General features: G+C 41.0%; 1 protein-coding gene across 1 annotated transcript in view; it reads left to right on the top strand.

The window, feature by feature from the left end:
• SLCO4C1 (solute carrier organic anion transporter family member 4C1) overlaps positions 1-16,921 on the top strand; it is a 59,751-nt gene extending 42,830 nt beyond the window's left edge. Inside the window, exons 10-15 of the mRNA XM_066612557.1 lie at positions 6,542-6,723; positions 8,174-8,238; positions 10,943-11,080; positions 12,942-13,045; positions 15,208-15,270; positions 16,862-16,921. Coding sequence (XP_066468654.1) covers positions 6,542-6,723; positions 8,174-8,238; positions 10,943-11,080; positions 12,942-13,045; positions 15,208-15,270; positions 16,862-16,921 — 612 coding nt within the window. The remainder of the gene's footprint in view (positions 1-6,541; positions 6,724-8,173; positions 8,239-10,942; positions 11,081-12,941; positions 13,046-15,207; positions 15,271-16,861) is intronic.
• The last annotated feature ends 3,449 nt before the right edge of the window (positions 16,922-20,370 follow it).

Here is a 20,370-nt window from a genome sequence, read left to right as displayed (position 1 = left end):
CACTCTCCCCCCTTGTCCATAACAACGTTGCTCCTTCTCCCTCTGACGTTCATTACCCAGCTCCTCCCACACAATCATAATCCCAGATCCTCCCTCATATTTTCTCCAGCCGTCTAACTCACTTCTGGCTATACATCTGGCATTGATGTACCCGGTTCAGGCTAAGGTGACCAATTACATATGGAGGAGTCTGTGCAGACACATTTCCCACCAGTGTGCCTTTCATTCCTGCATAGTCACATGGCAGGGTGGGGTGAAGGAATAGCCAACCACCACTAATCACATGGATAAAGTAATTAATTTCAATGGAACTTAGTCATGACTAAACAAACTTAGGGCACAATTCTGACATCAGGTTAGGCAGGCCCAAGTAAGGCACATTTGCACCTCCTCAGGAGGACGCAAGGCCTCCGCTACCAGAAGCACCTGCCTGTGGAGGCTGATGAAAGCCTCCACACTGGCTTCCTCCCATTGCCTTGCATTGGCTTGAATGAGCCAATACAAGGATGAAAGATAGGCATAGGGGAGGCAAGGAGGAGGCGGGATGGAGGCATTCCTGGGGGGCAGGCGGTAGGCAGCCCCGGGAGTGGGAGGCGGGGCTGGGATCTGGCCATTATGCTGGATCCCAACCCCCATTCCTGGGGAGAATGGAGCGACGTGAAGCCGCTCCGCTCTCCTCAGACTTGTGCCACCTCCAGAGGTGGCACAAGTCAGAGGAGACCCATTGGGGCCAGCAGCCCCCAAAATTTCCCCTTACCTCTGGTTAAGCCACTTATGGCCCCTATCCTGCGCTGGATACAGTGCAAGCTTCCTGGCTTGCCTGTTCCAGCGCAGGATAGGGTTGTGCCCTTAGGCAACAATGTAATGTCTGGATACTGTTTTTTTCCCCCTGTTTATTTATTTAACTATAATAAACATAATAGAAAAACAAATACATACATAAACAAAATTCTAATAAAGCAGCACGAGCGAAGCCAAAACATTCCCATACTTATAATCCAAATACATACAGTCCAAACATTAACAAATATTAATCTTTACCACTAATACTTCAAAATCAATCTTCAAATCCAAAATACCTCAAATCCTCATCCTCTCTCTGATTCAAAAAATCAATAACTGGACTCCAATTCTTCAAAAAGTTTTCTGTTGAATTCTCCCTAAGCAAAATTGTTAATTTATCCATCTCCGCATAATCCATAAGTCTTATCCACCATTCCTCCACCGAAGGTATATTCATAGTCTTCCAATTTTGAGCATAAAGTATTCTGGCAGCGCTTATCATATACAAAAATAAAACTTCATTTTTTCTTTCCACATACTCATCTGTCATACCTAATAAAAATACTTCTGGCTTCAATTGTATATTTGTTTTTAAGATCAACTGTATCTGTGCGTGAATTTGTGACCAATATTTTTTAACTTTTGAACACGTCCACCACATGTGGTAAAATGTTCCCTCTTGTTTCTTACATATCCAACAACTATTGGACATAGTTTCATACATTTTGGCTAATTTACTTGGTGTCACATACCAACGATAAATCATCTTATATATATTTTCCTTAATGTTAACATTCAAAGTAAATTTTGCCTGTTTTATCCATAATTTCTCCCATCTGTCCATTGAAAGTTCATAGCCCACATTTTTTGCCCACTGGATCATGCATTCCTTAACCTGTTCATCTTCTGTTTCAAACTTCAAAAGCAATTTATATATTTTAGATATTACCTGCTCATCTGATCTTAATCATTTCTCCAATATTGATTTTGAAATAACATACAATTCATGTTTGTCAAAATAATACCTAAATACTTCATCTTCTTCTCCACTTTGAACCCAGTCTTATTCATCAACTTCGATTGGTCTTGTTCGTTCATATTTTTAGATAAAATTTTAGTTTTCTGTTTATTTATCTTAAATCCTGCTAATGATTCAAACTTCTTCAACTTAACCATCAACAACTCTGTCTTTTAAAGGTTTTTCTAAGATCAAAACCATATCATCTGCAAATGCTCTTAATTTAAAACATTCATTTTTAATCTTTGCACCATGTAGTCTTTCATCTTGTCTAATATCTCTACATAACACTTCTAAGGCAAGTATAAATAAAAGTGGCAACAATGGACATCCTTGTCGTGTTCCCTTTTGAATCTCAAACATTGTTGATAATTCTCCATTTACCACTACCTGCACAGTTTCTGATGTATAAATTGACTTTATCCATTGAATAAAGTTCTCTCCAAAGTTCATCTTCTCTAAGACAGCAATCAAGAAAGTCCAACTCAAATTGTCAAACACCTTCTCAAAGTTCAAAAAAAAATCAATGCTAATTGTTTCTCTATCCTTTTATCATAATATTCCAGCAAATCCAATACTATTCTAATATTATCACTCATGTGTCTTTTCGGTAAAAAACCACATTGATCTTCATGTATAAGATTTTGTAATATCTTCTTCATTCTGTTTGCTAAAATTGCTGTAAATATTTTACAATCATTATTCAACAAGGAAATAGGTCTGTAATTTTTTATATCCATCAAATCCTGTCCTCCTTTAGGAATCAAAGTTATATTTGCTGCCTTCCATGAATCTGGCATTTTCCCAGTCTGCAAAATATCATTCATCGTGTTAAGCAATGGTAAACTTACTTCTAAACATTTATAGAATCTACCTGTTAAACCAGTCTGGACCCAGAGCTTTATCTATATTAATCTTCTTTATTGCCTCTACAACTTCACACAGAGTTATTCTATTATTTAAAATTTCCCTTTGTTCTTCAGACACTTTTGGTAAATTTTGTTTATCCAAGTAGTTCTTTACTTCTACTTGATCTATTTTTTGACTTTTGTATAAATTAGCATAATAATTTGTAATTTTTTTTTATATCCTCCTGATCAGTATACATTTTTCCCGCCTCCTGCAATTTTAAAATTACTCTCTTCTCTCTCTGCTTCCTCAATTTGTAGGCCAACCATTTCCCTGGTTTATTGGCATGCTCAAAATATCTTTGCTTCACAAACTTTAATTTCCATTTGATTCACCATCATCAAAGATAATTGATGCTGTAAATCTTTTATTTGTTGTACTATTTTTTTATCTCCTGGGACTTCTATTAACTCATATTCCTTTTTAATTTCCTCCTCAATTTTCTGAAACTTAATTTGTCTCTTTTTTCCATTCTATACTTTTCTGAATAAAGTATCCTCTCATAAAGGCTTTACTAGCATCCCAAACTATCCTCATTTCTGTTCTTTATTATTATTTAAATTCAAATTAAAAAATTCCCTTAATTTCTGCTTAGCATCCTTTATTATAACCTCTTTTTGTAACAATTCATTCAATCTCCATCTATATGTTGTAGGTTTCTTCTTAATAGTCATAGTTATTGGATTATGATCTGAAAGAGTCTTTGATAGAATTTCTGTTTTAGAAGTTTTTATTGCAATATCCTTCGTCACCCAGAACATATCTATTCTTGAAAATGATCTGTGTCTTTCTGAATAATAGGTAAACTCTTTTATATTTCCATTCATTTGTCGCCAAATATCTACAACTCCTAAAGCTTCTACCAAATCAAAAAAAGTTTTTGGTAATTTCCCTTGAGAAATCTTAATCTCCTTCTCAGATTTTTTTGTCCCTTTGTGGTGACACAACTGCATTCCAATCTCCCATCAAACAATAACTTGAATATGAATAATTTAAGAGTACATCCAATAATTGCCTAAAAAAAAACTCCTCTTTCTTGATTTGGAGCATACAAACCCAAAAGTAAAGTTCTTACTCCCAAAATTATAACTTCCACAGCCAACCACCTGCCTTTTTCATCTGCAAAACAAAAGTTTTGGTTTTAAATAATCTTTAACATACATAACCACTCCATTTTTCTTCTTTGAATTTGTTGAAAAAAATTCTTGTCCTAACTTTCTCTGTATTAAGTAGTTTGTATGACCTTTTTTAATATGCATCTCTAAAAGGCAAATCACATCTTTTTTAAGTTTCTTCAAATAAAATATTTTTTTCCTCTTATTTGGCGCATTAGCTCCATTAATGTTCCAAGATAAAAACTTATACTCCATAGCTAATCTTCTGAACTAATTATTTGAAAGTCTGTTTGGGTTTGTTGCATATCCTTTAGATTTTCCTGTTCTCTTCTTTCTCCTCCTCCTTCAAATTCCTTCATAAAATCTTTAGCTTTCTGAACTGTATCTATTCTATACATTCTATTCTGAAATCTAAAGATAACTCCTTCCAATTCACACCATCTAAAGATAATTTTCTTCTGTTTCAAAACATCTACCAGGAAGCCATATTCTTTCCTTTTCTTTAGAATTCTAAGTGGAACCTCCTTCATCACAATAATCTGTACTCCTTCTACTGTAAGCTTCATCTTTGCATGTTGCTGTAAAACCCTATCTCTTGTCTTGTCTTATGAAATGCACTAATATATCTCTTGGAAGCTTTCTCAACCTTGCAATCCTTGTATTCACTCTGTAGACTCTATCTCCAACTCCATCTCATTAGGATCACTTTTCAAGCAAATTGCCAAGATTTCTCTCATCCTGGCTCTTATCTCCTCTCCTTCCTGTTCTGGTATAGCTCTGAATCTTAAAATATTTTCTTTTTGTGCCTGTTCCATCAATGCCAACATATCCTGATTCCTATCATCTGACTTCTAAATCCTCAAATTTTATCTCATGAACTTTCATTGTATCATTTATCCCTTTTATCTTTATCTCTGTTTCTTCCCACATTTTATCCCAACGTGACATGTTTGTTTGCATCTGTAAATTCATCTCCTGCATTTTTTGATGTAATGTTTCGAATCTCCCATCCATCCCTTCTATTTTTTTCTGCAAACAATTTTCCATCTTCATTAGTAAGTCTTGAATAGCTTCCAGATTCAACTCTTTCCCTGATGATCTTGGTGGGGATTTCTCTTTATGTATCTGTTCCAATGTATTACGTCTCCTGGTGGACATTTTCCCTTTAAAAATCTCAGTCTTTCACAATCCTCAGGTAATGATCTTAAATTTCCACAGGTGTTCCAATCTGTAACACTTCACAAGTAGTTATCTTAATTTGACACCAGATATCTTTATACTCCTTTATGCAAAAAGCTCAACAAGCAGCCTTTTAGTTTAATTCTATTATTAATGTTGGTAACTTAAACAAAGTATTGTAACCATAACAAACTTCTCACTTCCCAGAAGAGATGGTAAACACAACTGATATGCTCAGGGAGAGGAGAAAAAAAACTTTTTCAACACAACAAAAAACAAGACTGTCTTTCTTCTGTCCCACACACCGTGGAGTTTTATAAGAAAAAAAAAAACTTCAAAGTAATAAACTCCAAGAGGGTTTTATAAAAACTCTTCTCTTCTCGACAGTCTCAATCCCAGCTTGAAAATCCACCTGACTGGGCATTTAATTCTTAGTCCTTTAATACTTCTTATCTTGTTAATGTTGGTCCTTTATATTTCAAGTCCAAATATTTCTTGCTCTTTCCCAACTCTGTTCTCCTCTACGTGCCCCAGAAAAATAAAGCTGTAGGAAGGGGGGTCAGGCTTACATTTACGTCCGTGGCTGAGCTCGATAGTCTCCAACTCCTTCACTCTGAAACTGTTTTACACCCAGAGCCTTCGCCCCAGGAAGACAAAACAGGAACGTTCTGGAGTTAATTATGGTTAATCTCATGCCAAGACCCCTTTTAATCCAGGGGTGTTTAAATTAAATCCACAGACATATCTGCTGATAAGCAGAGCTTCCAGCAGCCATCAGCCCGCCATGCCTCCCTAACCGGAAGTAGTCTGGATACTGTTAAGGTTATGTTTGTGGGATGATTGGTGTAGGATCCCTGTTTTGTCCCAATATGAGCAGGTTGCAAGAAAACCAGCAAATACAGCAGAGTACTTTCAGCAGATGTATTTGAGCAAGGGATATCACAAGTAGAGTAGTCAGTAAACAGTCCAAGAGTCAGCACGAAGAGCAGTCAGTCCAAGTATAACAAATCCAAATCAGTTTCCAACAATACACAGTCAAAGGTTCAGTCCATAAGTCAGTAATAATATATACATACAGTATCCAGCCTCCTCAGTCACTGGCAGCAGTTCCACAGTTATCTCCAACTCCCTTACTGCTGCACTGGAAGCTCCAGCAGACTAATCTTATGTAGTTAGCTTAGCCAATCAGTGCTGGCTTGGTCGCTCCCAGGGTGTGTCAGTCCCAGGTGCCTGCTGATTCTGCTGACTCAGCAATCTACACCTGCTCCCTGAACCAACTTGTAAGCTGTGGTTCTGTTTCCCTCAGAAGATATCACGTACACACTGAAACAAATACTAAGGCAATTATATCCATAATGCTCTCTGTTGAAATAAGTGTAAGTATTGAGGAATTTATGTGCTACTATTATGATTTTTTTAAAAGAAAGTTTCCTATATAAACGCAATCCCTTCCCCAGTCCTGGAGAGATTATCCTCGTGTAGAAAACAGTTGATTTTTTTTAATCGTGCTAATATTTTATATGTACTATATTTACAGATGTATACCAACTGTTCCTGTGTTGTAAATCCAACAATTGTTATTGACAATATCACCCATGGGGCCACTGCTGGGAAATGTAAATCCAAGTGCACAGTCCTTCCTCTATTCCTCAGCATCTTCTTTTTTGCTGTTGTGTTTACTTTTCTGTCTGTTACACCAACCACTGTGGCTGTTCTCAGGTAATTTTTGCACAACTCCTGTACTATTTGCAGTGCCCTATAAAATGTTCTAGCCCTTGTCTAAAAACCTGAAAAATTTTTAAGCAAGTATTCTTCTACCCCCATTCGCTAATTCTGTATTTCATTTCAGGTAAGAACAGAAATATTTGGAGTGTATGGAAAAGAGAATAGTTGAGCTAGCTATGATTTTAACTTGATTAAAATCAAGATAAAGATGTATTTTCTTGCTGGTGTTGTTCATTTGTGGGGGGAAGGAATTGGCATACCAGTCTTAACTGTGTGCCGAAGGTTAATGAAGCAGGAAGGAACTGTAGGTCAGTACTAGAGCATATGGGGTTGGCAATTCAATGGTGACAGTGGTGAAAGCACTTCTGGGTTTGTGCCACTGCCAACTAATTAATTGCCAGACTGTGAAATTTATATGAATCTGAGGTTCCAGTCTTATCCAACTTTCCATCTCCAATGGAGCCATAATGCAATCCTGAGGTAAGGGAGCAAATCTTCCCTTACCTTGAGGTGGCCTCCACTGCAAAGGACCTAGCCCCCATGCTGCCCCAGGGCACGGGTCTGCAACATGCTGCTCCCCAATGCAATGCTCTGAAGTGCTCAAAAAACCTTCTGAGGCTTCTGGTGCAATCTTAAAAAGTTCTTCCAGTTTCCTGACAAAACTGGAAGTACTCTAAGATCGCTCCAGAAATCTCAGAAGGTTTTTTGAGAACTTCCAAGTGCAGCATGGGGCTTCACCTGCCTGCAGAATGGCTCTGATGGGCAGGCAGAGGTGGTGCAGAGGGCAGAGGTGGCAGCAGTGGGGTTGCAGTGGGTATGGCACCTGGGGTTTTTGTCCCCCTTCCCCTCCTGGCCCACCACTGGGCCTCCATGACTGCCCTCTCACCACAGGATACCATTGGCTGCACCCCCATTGACATGGCTGCATTGGCACTGGAAAGTTGGATAGGATTGGATCCTAAATGTATCTTAAGTACCAACACTGCATGTCAGGAATATCAGAGCTAATGTCAGCAGGCTGGATTGCAAGAACATCTTAGATACTTTGTAGACAGTTGGTTGAATCATTTCTCCTTCTCCCATTTGATACCCCTTTTTCACCTGCTGGTTTTTTGTTTTTTGGAACTATCACATGAAATGAAAATTGTAGTTTGGTATGATAAAAATCAAAGAATACTATCCAATTGAACTCTCCCCTTTTCTTTAAAAGCAAGTAAGAAGTAAGCATAGAACAATTTACAAATACATTATTGAACTTGATTATTTTGTTTACAAGTCACAGTTTGAGTTTTCCGATGTTTTTAAAGGTCATGTAGCTTCGCTATATTTCAAAGGAGGAAAGTTGATTAGAAACATGAGTTCAAAATATAAAAATGTTTAAAGGAAATACTAGATTGGAAGTTGCATTGGTGACATTTTCTTCTATCTTAACTTTGGTTTATAGGTGTGTACCAGATAGACATCGATCATTTGCTATGGGTGTTCAGATGCTGTTTCTACGAATTCTGGGTATGCCTTTAATTTTTACCAAAATAAGAATAATGGTCACCAGACTCACGGACCACTAATGTCCAATGTTCCCTTAGTTATGTATGGCAAATGAAAGATTGGCGTATGCCCTGTGTGAATATAAATCCTCTCCTTTCTATAGCTGGGAATTGGGCATCTGTGTTGTAATCCTTAAATCAGTGGTTCCCAAGGTTCTACTTGAACTTTGGGAACCCTGTAAGTAATTGCAGGGGAAGGGAAGGGACAGCAACATGAATTGGGACGGTTGTGATTCTGCTGTGGAATGAAGGGTTGTTCACACTCACCTGGGGGTTACTAAGGCTCTTCAGAGGGTCTGTAGAGACCCCCTCGACCCTGTCTGTAGCCCTCCCGGCAGCTCCAAACTGCTTAAAAGAAGGAAAAAAATCACTTCCTGTTTTCCACACAAAACTGGACCTAGACCCTCTGGAGAGGCTTAGTGACCCCCAGGTAAGTTTAAAAAACCCTTCAGCAGCAGCATGATCATCTTGATTGTGTTGCTGCCAATCTCTGGGCCCTTCCCCTTAAAGGGAAAGGTCCTTTTCTAGATCCCATGGTGGATTGTGACCCACCAGCTTAGGAACCACTACTTTAGATCATGATGTGTGTTGCAATTAATTTTCATTGCACATATCTCATTTCAGAAATACAGTTGTGTCCCCCACATACACAAATCCTGCATCTGTGGATTCACTTATCTGTGGTTCTTTTTTAAAGTCATATAGAAGCCATGAGGAGGGGGAGACGAGATCTGGAGGCCAAAGGATGCTCCCTGGGACAAACACCACCTTCAGGGGTGCAATATCTCTCCACCCCACCAAAGCACTGTGGTTCCACCCGTGAGCATTCTTCCCACAAACACACAGGGTCAAACTACACATTCAGTGCCATGTGTAGTTTATCTCATCCTTTAAGTTTAATATAAAAGAACTTTGAGATAAACATTAGTTAGCTTAAGTGGCTAGTGTAAATATTCAGAGAATCTGGAGGCATCCCTATGCAAAGAGATTTTGTATTTACGGTGGGCCGTCCTTATCTGTGGGTTTGGCACCTGTGGGTTTTACTAAATATAGTCAATATAGGTACCAAACCTGCAGCTGGAGGGCCTCAAGGATCTCCCAGACATTACTAGAAGTGTCTTCTGGTCACGTCTAGGATGCACTTCTGGTTTTCAGTGAAAACCAGAATTGTCTTCCAAACATGTCCAAAACGCCTTCTGGGGCTGGGGAGGCTGTGTGTGACCTACTAGGACTTTAGAAGGCCTCCCAGGTGCATTGTGAGATGCAGTGCACTCCTGCCGCATCCAGTAGATCCTGCAAAGGCTGACTGTGGATTTGATTATCCACATAAATCAGTACCCGTGGTGGGCAGTGGCACAGAATTGGGGTTGCAAAATTCTTAGGGGTGCAAAATTTCAAAAGAGAAAACAAATATTTTTTGGTGGGTCCTGACAAGCTGGTGTCAGCCATCTTGGAAGCTGGCAAAAGACCAGTTTTCACAGTACAGTAATGTTAGAAGCTTCCTGAAAGCTTTGGTCTGTCCAGGAGTCTTCCAAAGTTCCAATTGAATGCCAGAGCGCACCCTTCTGCTCTCTGGCCACATGGAGTCCCCCTCACTTGCACTGCAGTTGCCCTCATGCAATTTCCCTGAAAAGGCTACCAGGTTAACTCTGCCTCACATTTTCCCTGGCTGAATGCCGTGATATTTTCCGAGCAACTACTTGAGTATGCCCAGTTTCTCCTTTAGCAGCTGCTGTCTGCTGTGTGAAGTAGGAATACAAGCAGTAGCTCCTTCCTCTCAGGTTTAATTACAAGAATCCACAGGTTAGGGGGTGCAATACTTGTCTCGCCCCAGGTGCTGGCAACCCACCCTATGCAGCAGGGTCCTGGGGGGGAAGGGCATTGTATACCATGAAAATGAAAACAGGAAGGTGAATAAAAACAAGAAAGACCTGGATCATACTTCTAATTTTAAATTTATGAACTTTGTGTAGTTTTGTTTCCATGTAAGTGCTAGTTAATGCACCTCGCATTTTGAAAAATCTTGCAATTAAGCAATTTTAAAAGACAATTTTGAAGTGTATGGTTATATGACTGCATTCATAGTAGTGCTGTGCTGATTATTTTCAGCCAGCATTGACACTAATTTTCAGGAGTGGTTACTGCTTTTGGGCTCTGATCATCATCATCAAATCATCATCATCACAACTGCTATCTGATCTTGGAAAGTTTTTTGATGGGGTTTACAGCATGCTTCTGTCTTGCTTTAAACTGAAATGTCGCTGTTTCTGAGAAGCAGAAGCAGCAATGAAAGCAAGTGACGTCCCATCCCAGTGTGCTTCAGGATAGGAGATGGTGTCCTGCAGAAAAACAGTGCTCTCAGAAGGGGTGGTGGTTCAATAAAAGCCCCCAGCCCTACCCAAAACCCATCAATGAAAGTTCTCTGCCATTTTCCCTGGAATTTGGGGGGGGGGGGCAGAGAAAATAGAATGGGGCACTGAATCAGCCCTACTTCTACTCACACCTAGATGCCTCAGGCTCACTCACACCTAGATGCCTTCTCACACCTAGATGCCTTCTACTCACACCTAGATGCCTTCTACTCTCAGATGCCTCCTTTACTTTTATAGCATTATCTTAACCGAGTTGCATTTACAATTAATTTTGCACCTTTTCATCTTTTACAGGAACTATACCTGGACCAATACTGTTTGGCATTACAATTGATAGTACCTGTACTTTGTGGTCGGTAGATAAATGTGGAGTTAAAGGATCATGTTGGACCTATAACAACAGAAGAATGGCCTATATGTTAATGACGATAAGTAAGTGTCTTTCTTATTAACAACAAATAACTCTAATGTTTTATTCACGAAAGAGTCCTGGTCTGAATAATGCCATTGAATAATCTTCAGATGAAAACATAACAGAAATATGAGAGTGGAAGAAACGCAGCTGTTGTTATGGCTAATTTTTTAGTTTCCATTTGTCTGATATTCTGAGCAGACTGAATGCAAATTCAGAAGGTCAGTGCTTCTGATCTTCATTGATTGGAAGGAAACACCTGACATCAAACCACTGACTGAACAGCATGTCGCTGACTGAACAACGTGCCAAAATGGAGAACAAATGCCGGAGTTCAGCTTGGACCAGTGCAGATTCAGTGTGAATTGATGCATTTGCTGCGACAAAAATGGAAGCCAGTAACCTAATGGTGGAATCTAAAAGAGACTGGGGAGCCGTCAGCCATGGTTTGAGGGCCCAATCCTACTGAGCGCATGCTGGCTCACACTGTTGCAAATGTACCATAAGGCATGTTTGTGGGCATTACCACTGTTCCAGCACTGGAGCTGGCCCAGAGCGATCCTGCGCTTGGACAGCGCCAGTTAGAGGCCAGTGATTTGCCACCAGGTGCTCCGTGTGGAGCACCAGGTGGTGGAGAGGTAAGTCGAGGTGTGGGGGGAGGTGAGGAGGAGGCGTTCTGGGGCAGGTGGAGAGCAGGGGAAGGCGCTGTGGTGGGAGAGGGTAGGGCGGAAGGGAGGCGGGACTGGCGGAGCTCAGAGGTCACATATGACACACCTCCTTCAATCCACTGCTTTCAGTCCACTACTTTCTGTCTGAGGCAACTGCTTCACCAGGGATTATCAGTGGGCTGGACCTGGAAGTAAGTCACACTAAGTTCAGTGCAGCTTTCTTCCCAAAATGCGTGCATAGGTATACAGCCTTGGCTGATTAATTGTCTCTCTTTTAACTAATGAACTGATTAATTCAAATCAATTTGCATATCAAAACTTCAGCATAGGTGTCTTTTTTTGACATTCAAGGAATTATGAGATAAATGTACAATATAATTAGCAAAAGGCTGTCACTGGTTGCTAGAAGGCAAGACCATCTTTAATAACTTTCTTTTTCATAATGTCATTTTTATTCCTTACCACCATAACTCACCAGAACAATTATAGTCCCAGAGTGCCTTTATTTCTCAATCACACCAATTAAAATTTGAGCTCACTGATTAAAATTGACCACACTGATTAATCAATTAAATCTTGATTAACCTACTGTTGAAATTGATTAAAGCTTGCAGCCATAGTTTAAAAAAAACAAAAAAAAAACTTCGTTTGCATTGGTTTAACTGATTGAGAGCCCAATCCTATCCAATTTTTCAGTGCCAGTGCTGCTGTGCCAGTGGGGTATGCACTGCTTCCTGTGTTGGGGAGACAGTCACGGAGACCTCCTCAAGGTATGGGAACATTTGTTCCATTACCTCTGGGCTGCATTGCAGCTGCACTGGAGCTGGAAAATTGGATAGGATTGGGCCCTGAGCCACTGAACTTAGGGGTGATTAATCTATCAGTGGTGCACCAATTTTAATCAATGAGCTCACGTTTTAATTGGCAGAGTTGAAAGATAAGAGTAAACTTGTTTTGAGACCATTTTGTTATGGCTGGTATCCATTTTTCTCACCAGTGGCTCATGTACCAGCGCCCAATCCTATACTGGGAAAACATGTCACATTTTGTTCAATGGTGTATATTGCCAGGTACATGTGTTTAAGATTGATCTCTGAACAGTAATTTCCTAAATATATTGATTATTGTGGACTGATTTGAGTTGTTTGTTGTAAAGTGGAAGGTGCTAAGTGAATACAAAATATAAACAAGCATCATATCCATCCTTCCACAGGTGCAGTGTGCAAAGGAGTCTCCATTATCTTTTCATGTATAGCATGTTTCCTGTATAAACCTCCACCAAATCAAACTACACCATCAGAGGACAAAGACGAATCAGTGAATTCAGCACATCTGTAAGATGATGAACAGCTAAAACTTTTGGAGAAACTCATAGGGAAAAAAGTCTAAGGCAGATGGGACAGCTTCGGAAGAACCTGCCAACATCATAGCTGAACTGCCCGAGTCTGAATGACACCAGTCCTGGCTCACTTTTTAAGCAACTGATTCATGGGTTTTGTTTTTTTAAACAATACAACTTGTCAGGATAATTTTGTTCACATGAAACTATTTTTCATGCAGACAAACACAGAATATGAAATGGCCCTTCTTCAATTTTTTTTCTGATCAATTGGTCAGGCATACATGGAGCCTAAAAGACTTATTTAATTCAATTGCCTGGGTAAGTTTCTGACTGGCTTCCCTTCCAATTGGCTGTAGATGCATGTGGACTGCCAGCAGACTAACGACATTGTAGGGATCATATGGAATGCTCCTTGTATGAAATACAAGCACCTTCTTACAGGACCCATACATGTAACTATTGCTGTTGTGCCAGCAATGGCAGCCATATGTATAGACACCATGGATGGGCACTGATTTATGCAGTTGGTGGCTCCATGCAATCCTACTGAGGCTCAAGCCCACTGCTCCCGAGTGTCTGGGAGTGTCGGTACGCTGCAATGAACTTAAGTAGCTACTTAGGTGTTACTTTTTATTGTTTTAAATTTTATTTTAATTATATTTTCAGCAAACCAACAAAATACGAAACCATATCTTTGACTAATAAATCACAAACTCAAAGTTTGTTCCAGGCCAGCCTTTGCCTTTACCCTAAGGATAAATGTAGATTCATGTTTACACAGTTCACAGATTGAGAAATCAGAATGCAAGTTTAAAAACAACCGTAAGCTATTTTCTCCCTCTTTCTAAATTTTCTCCCCCATTTTCTCCCCCTTTCTAAATTAATGTTGAGCTAATTGATTGCTTTTGTTTATTTATATTAAAATGTCAGTACTTAGACTGGGTAGGATCTGTAAAATTACACTATAGTATGGTCATTATGTGTGAAAGTCCTTCTCATGCGACCTAGATAATATTGAATCCTGAAACTGGTTGAATCACATGTAGCCAGCTACTGTGGCAAATGCCTTGGTTGTGTAACATGATGTGTGCTGCAGATCCCCCTACGAGTGCTAATTCAGTTTACTAGTATCAGGCAGGACATTCATCACTGCTTGCACCTGAACACTAGAAGTAAATCAGCATTCTTGCACATGCTAATGTATGTTACAGTGATTCTCCAAAATCTGGTGAAGGCTGGCGCATGAACAGAATAGGGACAATCTCAGATCAAGTTCATGAATGCCTGAAAACTCAGAGGTACACCCATGAACGTTGATGGATGCCCAAATGTGGTTGTTGGAATTTACTGGTGCATGCTTGATAAGTTGGGAAATATAACTGTTTTTCAGACATTTGTAAATTTGGACATTCATCTGAGACAGTCATCATCTGCCAGCCTGCAGACATTTCTTGTAACATGTACATGTTCAGTATTAGCACCACAGAACCAAAACTTTCAGGCTTCAATTAAAAGTGTTCACAAAAGCTAGTGTACTCCCACTCCTCCCCATTATATTTCTTCCCACTCCTTGAGTTATGGAGCAATGAGACTGATGTACCTACAGAGTTGTGTTTTTTTGTTTGTTTTTTAAATACTACTTGACTACTCATACAAAAGTGATCCTGGGGGCTATCTGCAGCAGGACAGTGCTGCATGAATGTATCCTAAAATGCAGGATGTACAAGAAGCCAGTAGCAGTGAGGAATTCTGAAGCATACATACAAAATATACTTTACTTCTTCTTCACAAGTGTATTTTATCCTAGCACTTTTTCTGTTTTGTCACAACATTGATCACTTAAAGGAAAACCATTCATAAATGAATTCATAATCTCTTCCGGCAACGTTTGGTGCATGTTAATCAGCATTGCTTCATTTCTCTTTATCATGCAAAGACATTCACAAGGTAAGAAAACACTGTCCTAATTTCTTGGATTGTATACACATATTGGATGATTATTTTTAAGCTCTTGATGATTTTAGAAACATTAACAGCCTAATCTGAAGAGGTTCTTACAGTGGAGAACCTTGTAATCTACAACCCTAACGCCTGGGACATTGGCATGAAAGCTGTGCCACTGTCATTTGTTTCACAGCTACCAATGCAAACAGCCAGAGACCCGCACACATTAAAGCTTCCAGATGCCCTGTCAGAACAGGTAGGTTGGTGGCAGGGGCTGTTCAGGGCAGGGAGTAGACTGGGCAGGTGACAGGAAGGGAAGGATCTCAGCAGCACCAGCACATGCCAAGATCCTATTTCCCTTTCCCCACCTGAACTGTCCCCTCAGTCTCCTCAGACTTATGCCAGCAAAATAGATTCGGGGAGACCCATAGGAGGCCGGGCAGTCTATGGGATGGTAAGTAAGAAAAGGTTTTACTTACCTCTCCAAGGCCATGTGCTCACCCCCCCATAGCATGCAACAAATGCTCCATCAGCAGCACTGCATGGTCTGTGTTGGCAGAGAATAGGATTGCGCTGATTAAGAATATATTTGTAAGGAAATGGTAGAAAAACCATCATTTTAGGCAAGGAATTGCATTTTCGCTTGTACAAAAGTGCTAAATGAAATACCTTAAAAATTTTTTATCACAATCCAAAAATCCTGCCTATGTTATGCAAGACATTATGCACTGTACTTCAAAGCGTGAGACTTTTTGTGCAACAGACACCCCTTGAATTGTACTACAGTTTGCTTTCTGGAGCTCCTTGTGATGTGTGGAAAGTTCTTCCTTGTGCTGTGCTAAAGTAAAGAGAAGGCCACAGTTCTTTGCATGGATCTGGTACAAACACTTCTCCAAGTCACAGCCAGTTGACTGCAATCCTTTGCTTAGTCATGCACATTTTCCCTGTAGAAATCAAAGGACACAAGCATTTGTGTAGAAGATTGTAGAAAATTATTTTAACAGTCTATCCTGAAGAACACCAAGATTTTTTTTTAGCATCAAGGAATACTAACTGTTTTCTGGTGCCAGTCACAATATTATGGAGTTAAAAGTGTGCTTGAACTCTGTGCGGCCATGATATTTTTGTTCTTTGTAAGCTACCGCTACACTATGTTGCTGCTAAGTGCCAAATTTTTGCACCATCAGTGAATGTATTTTAAAAAACACATCCCATGAATGTATCCCTCTATGCAAATATCTTGAACAGACTGCATTCCTCTTTGGTCCAACAACCTTGAATAATATTGTAAATGGGAAAAAATGTATTTATTTTGGAGAGTCACAGCAAGCTGTAGATGCCATACAAATTTTATTTTGTTCAAATACAGATTCTATTTAGATATCTGAATTGAAATAAAGCTTTTTTCAAGTTAAGTAGTTGTGTGTGTTTTATTATGAGTTCTGCTGTCTCTCCAAATGCTGTAGAACTTCCTGGTTACCTTGAAAATTTTGTATTAGTTGTAGCAATTCCAGTGCTAGCTGTGGTCCTTCTTAGAGAAAATTACTTAGTTTCATGGGCTAGGGTGGCACTGACAAAGAAACTATGAAGCTCTGTCTCTCCCACCACCCACAGGCAGGATAGTAGTCCCTGAGCTGCAAGTATATCTATTTTCTTTCTATGAGGCTGTAACTAAAATTGTTCCTTCAAGTCCTTATATTTTCCCTCTCTGATCCTTTTCTCAAGAGATGAAAACTGGGAGGAGGGTTTTCTTTAAGGTTTTTCTAGTTGATGGTGGCTTTGGAGGTTTTTTTTTTTTTTTTTTTTTTTTTGCCACTTCTACCCTGTTTTGTTCTTCCCTTCTCCAGGTTTCTTCTGCTTCTTCCACAGATGATGGTCTTGGGGTTCTTCAGGGGCAGCCAAGTTGAGGAGGTATGGTCTAAGACAGCTCTGTGTGCCCTTTGGCAGAAACAGTGGACCAGCCTGGAGCTACTCTTTCCTTTGGCTCCAGGATTTGTTGGTCTTTCCAGTCCTTGGCTGGGTCCTTTTCTAGCGCTTTTCCTTGTGATTTCTCATGGCTGCCTCCTCACTTTCTGTCTCCTTTCAAACCACTTTTTGCACAGTCTATTTCTTGACCTCTCTCTCTCTCTCTCTCAGTTCTTGGCTCTTCTGTCATCACACCTTCCTCTTACTTTGCTCCTCTCCTCTCCATCTTCTCTATCTCACTATCCCCCTGCACTGCTGTGGCCACCCTTTTGAAATCCCTGGGCAGTTCATGCTCTTCCTCTTTTAGCCCGGGTGGCCCCTCTTGGCTACCCATATTGACTTCTGGGTCCATCTGTGGTGCCAGCATGCCCATGAGCGAGTCAGCGCTAGGTGACAGACCCATTGTCTGCTCCAAGTTGGTTCCATTGTCACCAGAAAGAGGGAGAGCAGCATCACCAAGCCCCATCGTGTCACATCTGCCACAACAATCCATGGTAGATTACTGAATTGCATTGTATGAGAGGTTGCCCTTGAAGAGCATTTTCAGCTAGTCCAAAACATACTGACTGGACTGATTACCATGCACACATTATGCTAGTGCAGTGGTTCCTAAACATTTTAGTACCAGGACCCACTTTATTGGGACCCACCAACACTCTATTGGGACCCACCAACTTTACAAGACATCACCAGTCAATCAAACCTCTGGTTTTTGGTGGTGGGTGGGGGTCACCTTCTGGAGTGTTGTTGAGCTCCACATTCATCAGATCAGGACCATTCTGGTGGCCTAGTGTTCCCCTTTGCCTGGCCTTTGAAAACAGCAGAGGCATGTTTGCCTCCTCATGGATAAATACATATATGTGGCTCAGTTTCACTTTCCATAGGGCTCAATAAATTTTCCTTGTCAGAGGAGGGTGTGGACTTAAGAGTTTGTTTGGGGGGGGCTGTATTCATGGGATTGGAACCATTCTGGTGGTGTTGCATTTCCCTCAGCCCTTCAAAGTGGACTGAGATGCATCTGCCTACTCATGAGTACACACACACACACACACACACACACACTGCTCTGTTTTCATTTCCACAGGGCTGAACACATTTTCAGCTACCAGCTTGTCAGTTTTGTGACCAACCAAAAGTTGGATCACCACCCACTGGTGGGTGGTAACCTACAGTTTGTGAACCACTATGCTAGTGTTAAGAGTTCAATTTCTGTCAGTTCATTTCTGAACTTCATTTCCGAGTCAGTTCATTTCTGAACTTAATTTAACATATTCCTTGTGATCATTAAAGCCATAAATGGCCTGGGACTAGGGCACCTGCAGTATTGTCTTCTCTCAAATCAACCTGCTCATCAATTACAGTCTTCACTGGAAGCCTTTCTTGGTGTGCTTCACACCTTTGAAACAGGTGAGATTAGATGGGTGGCTACTAGCTATAGGGGCCCTTTCTATGGTAGTACTCAGATTATGGAACTCCCCTTCCTAAATATAAGTCCTGCTGAATCAGGCCAAAGGCCCATTAGTTCAGCTTCCTGTATCTCACAGTGGCCCACCAGATGCTTCAGAGAGATGTTTACCTGGAACTTTTGTTATTGTTTGCTTATGTGCCAGATGAAGTCTGCCATGTTTCCCTTGGGCTTTTGATAATGGCACCCGATTCCTGTTTCAATTGCTTGAGAGTTGAACACTCATATTGAGTCACATCACTAATCTACTGTGGTTGGCAACCTTCAGTCTCGAAAGACTATGGTATAACCCTATAGCACCTGGTATTCCCAAGTGGTCTCCCATCCAAGTACTAACCAGGCCTGACCCTGCTTAGCTTCTGAGATCAGACGTGTGCAAGTGGCCCTCCAGAGCTTCAGGCAGGCAGAGCTTCCAAATGCTCAAGATGCCAGGGATTGACCCTGGGATTTTCTGCCTGCACAACATGGCAGTCTCCCTGACAATCTCCCTGAATCACTGATTCATTTTACTTGCCAGCTTACTGTTGGAGTTGTTTCTAAATGATGTGTGTTTTTAAAATTGTTTTACTATTTCATTGTAATGTGGTTTTGTTAGCCACCTTGATGTGCTGGCCTCCTTTATAATATGTTTAGAGGGCCACAGGGTTCTGTGGACCCGCATGACTTCCTGGATGCTGAAATATGTAGTCCTCCTTGGATGAGTGGAACCTGCCAGTGGCATCACCACTATGTTTGGCCCAGCTAGTGGTGACTGACAGCCTTTCCACTGCTTAATTGGTTGGGAGGGCTGTCAGCTAATGGGTAGGTCTAAAAGCTACTGTGCTGGAAAAGGGGGAGAAAGTGATGCTGGAAAAGAGCAGAAACAGGGGGAGAAAAAGCAAATGTTGGGATAAAGAGAGAAAGCAAGGCTAGGAGGCAAGAGGTGAGAAGATGAGGGGGAGGAAAAGGTGAGACAGAGCCACAGGACATGCAAAGGAGAAAGGTCAGAAAGCAGGTCTTGGGTGGCAAGAACAAAGGATAAAGGGAATGACTGGGGGTATTTGTCCCAGATAACCAGGTATATGAAGGAGCACTTAGGGCAAGATGAGAAGGGGAAGGAGTGTGTCTTGCCAAATTCCTGTTCTGAGCTTTGCCTAAACAACTTATGTCCAAAACTAAGTTCCCCCAGCTTGATCTAGCAGACTGCAAGAACTACCACCGTACCCCAGCACCAAGCCAGAAGGAGACTAGTAGATGGCTGGCTTGCCTGTGAGTCTGCAGGGTCCCTCCTTCAAGCAGCTGTCCTTTTGGGTACAGCAGCACCACCTCAGCTCTCCACCACTCAGCAGTCTGTTGGATTAGGCCATTAGTCAGTGGGCCGGTTTGTGGTTCATCCTCCAGTCAGGGTGCCAGTTAGCTGCTTGTTTGCCAGTCTGTGAATTAGTGTGCCAGAAAGTCAGTTTGATAAGTAGAGTCATGAGTCAGCAAGCCAGTTTCACCAAAAAGTCAGTCCATTTTGCCAGTAAGTCTCCTTTCCCTCCTCCACTCTCACACCAACTACAACACCACAAAGCTCTCCCTGCATAAGTTGCTCCTTATATCCCTGAAGACCTCATTGCCTCTAGTGGCTGCAGCTGTGCAGCACACCCTTTGCTGAAAGCCCAAGCCTTAAGCCTGTGTTCCCCAGGTTTACCAAATTAAAAGGCCACTGCTGACACCACATCCTATCTCCTCATCATATCTTCCACAATTCCAATACAGAGATGGAGAAATGGAAAGAGTAGTACCCCCTGGAGGAGGTGGTGGTGCAGAGGGTGAGAGGTGGCAGGATTAGGGAGGTGTCCAACACCCATGCAGGGGTTGGGGCTCACCTTACATGAGGCCCTACTGTCTATGGCTTGGCCTAGAAAGGCCATCCAACTCAGCAGGACTGTCACTCAGCTGGCT

This window comes from Tiliqua scincoides, chromosome 2 (genome assembly GCF_035046505.1).
Source record: "Tiliqua scincoides isolate rTilSci1 chromosome 2, rTilSci1.hap2, whole genome shotgun sequence".
NCBI classification, from domain to species: domain Eukaryota; kingdom Metazoa; phylum Chordata; class Lepidosauria; order Squamata; family Scincidae; genus Tiliqua; species Tiliqua scincoides.
This window is presented reverse-complemented; position numbering and strand designations above follow the sequence as displayed.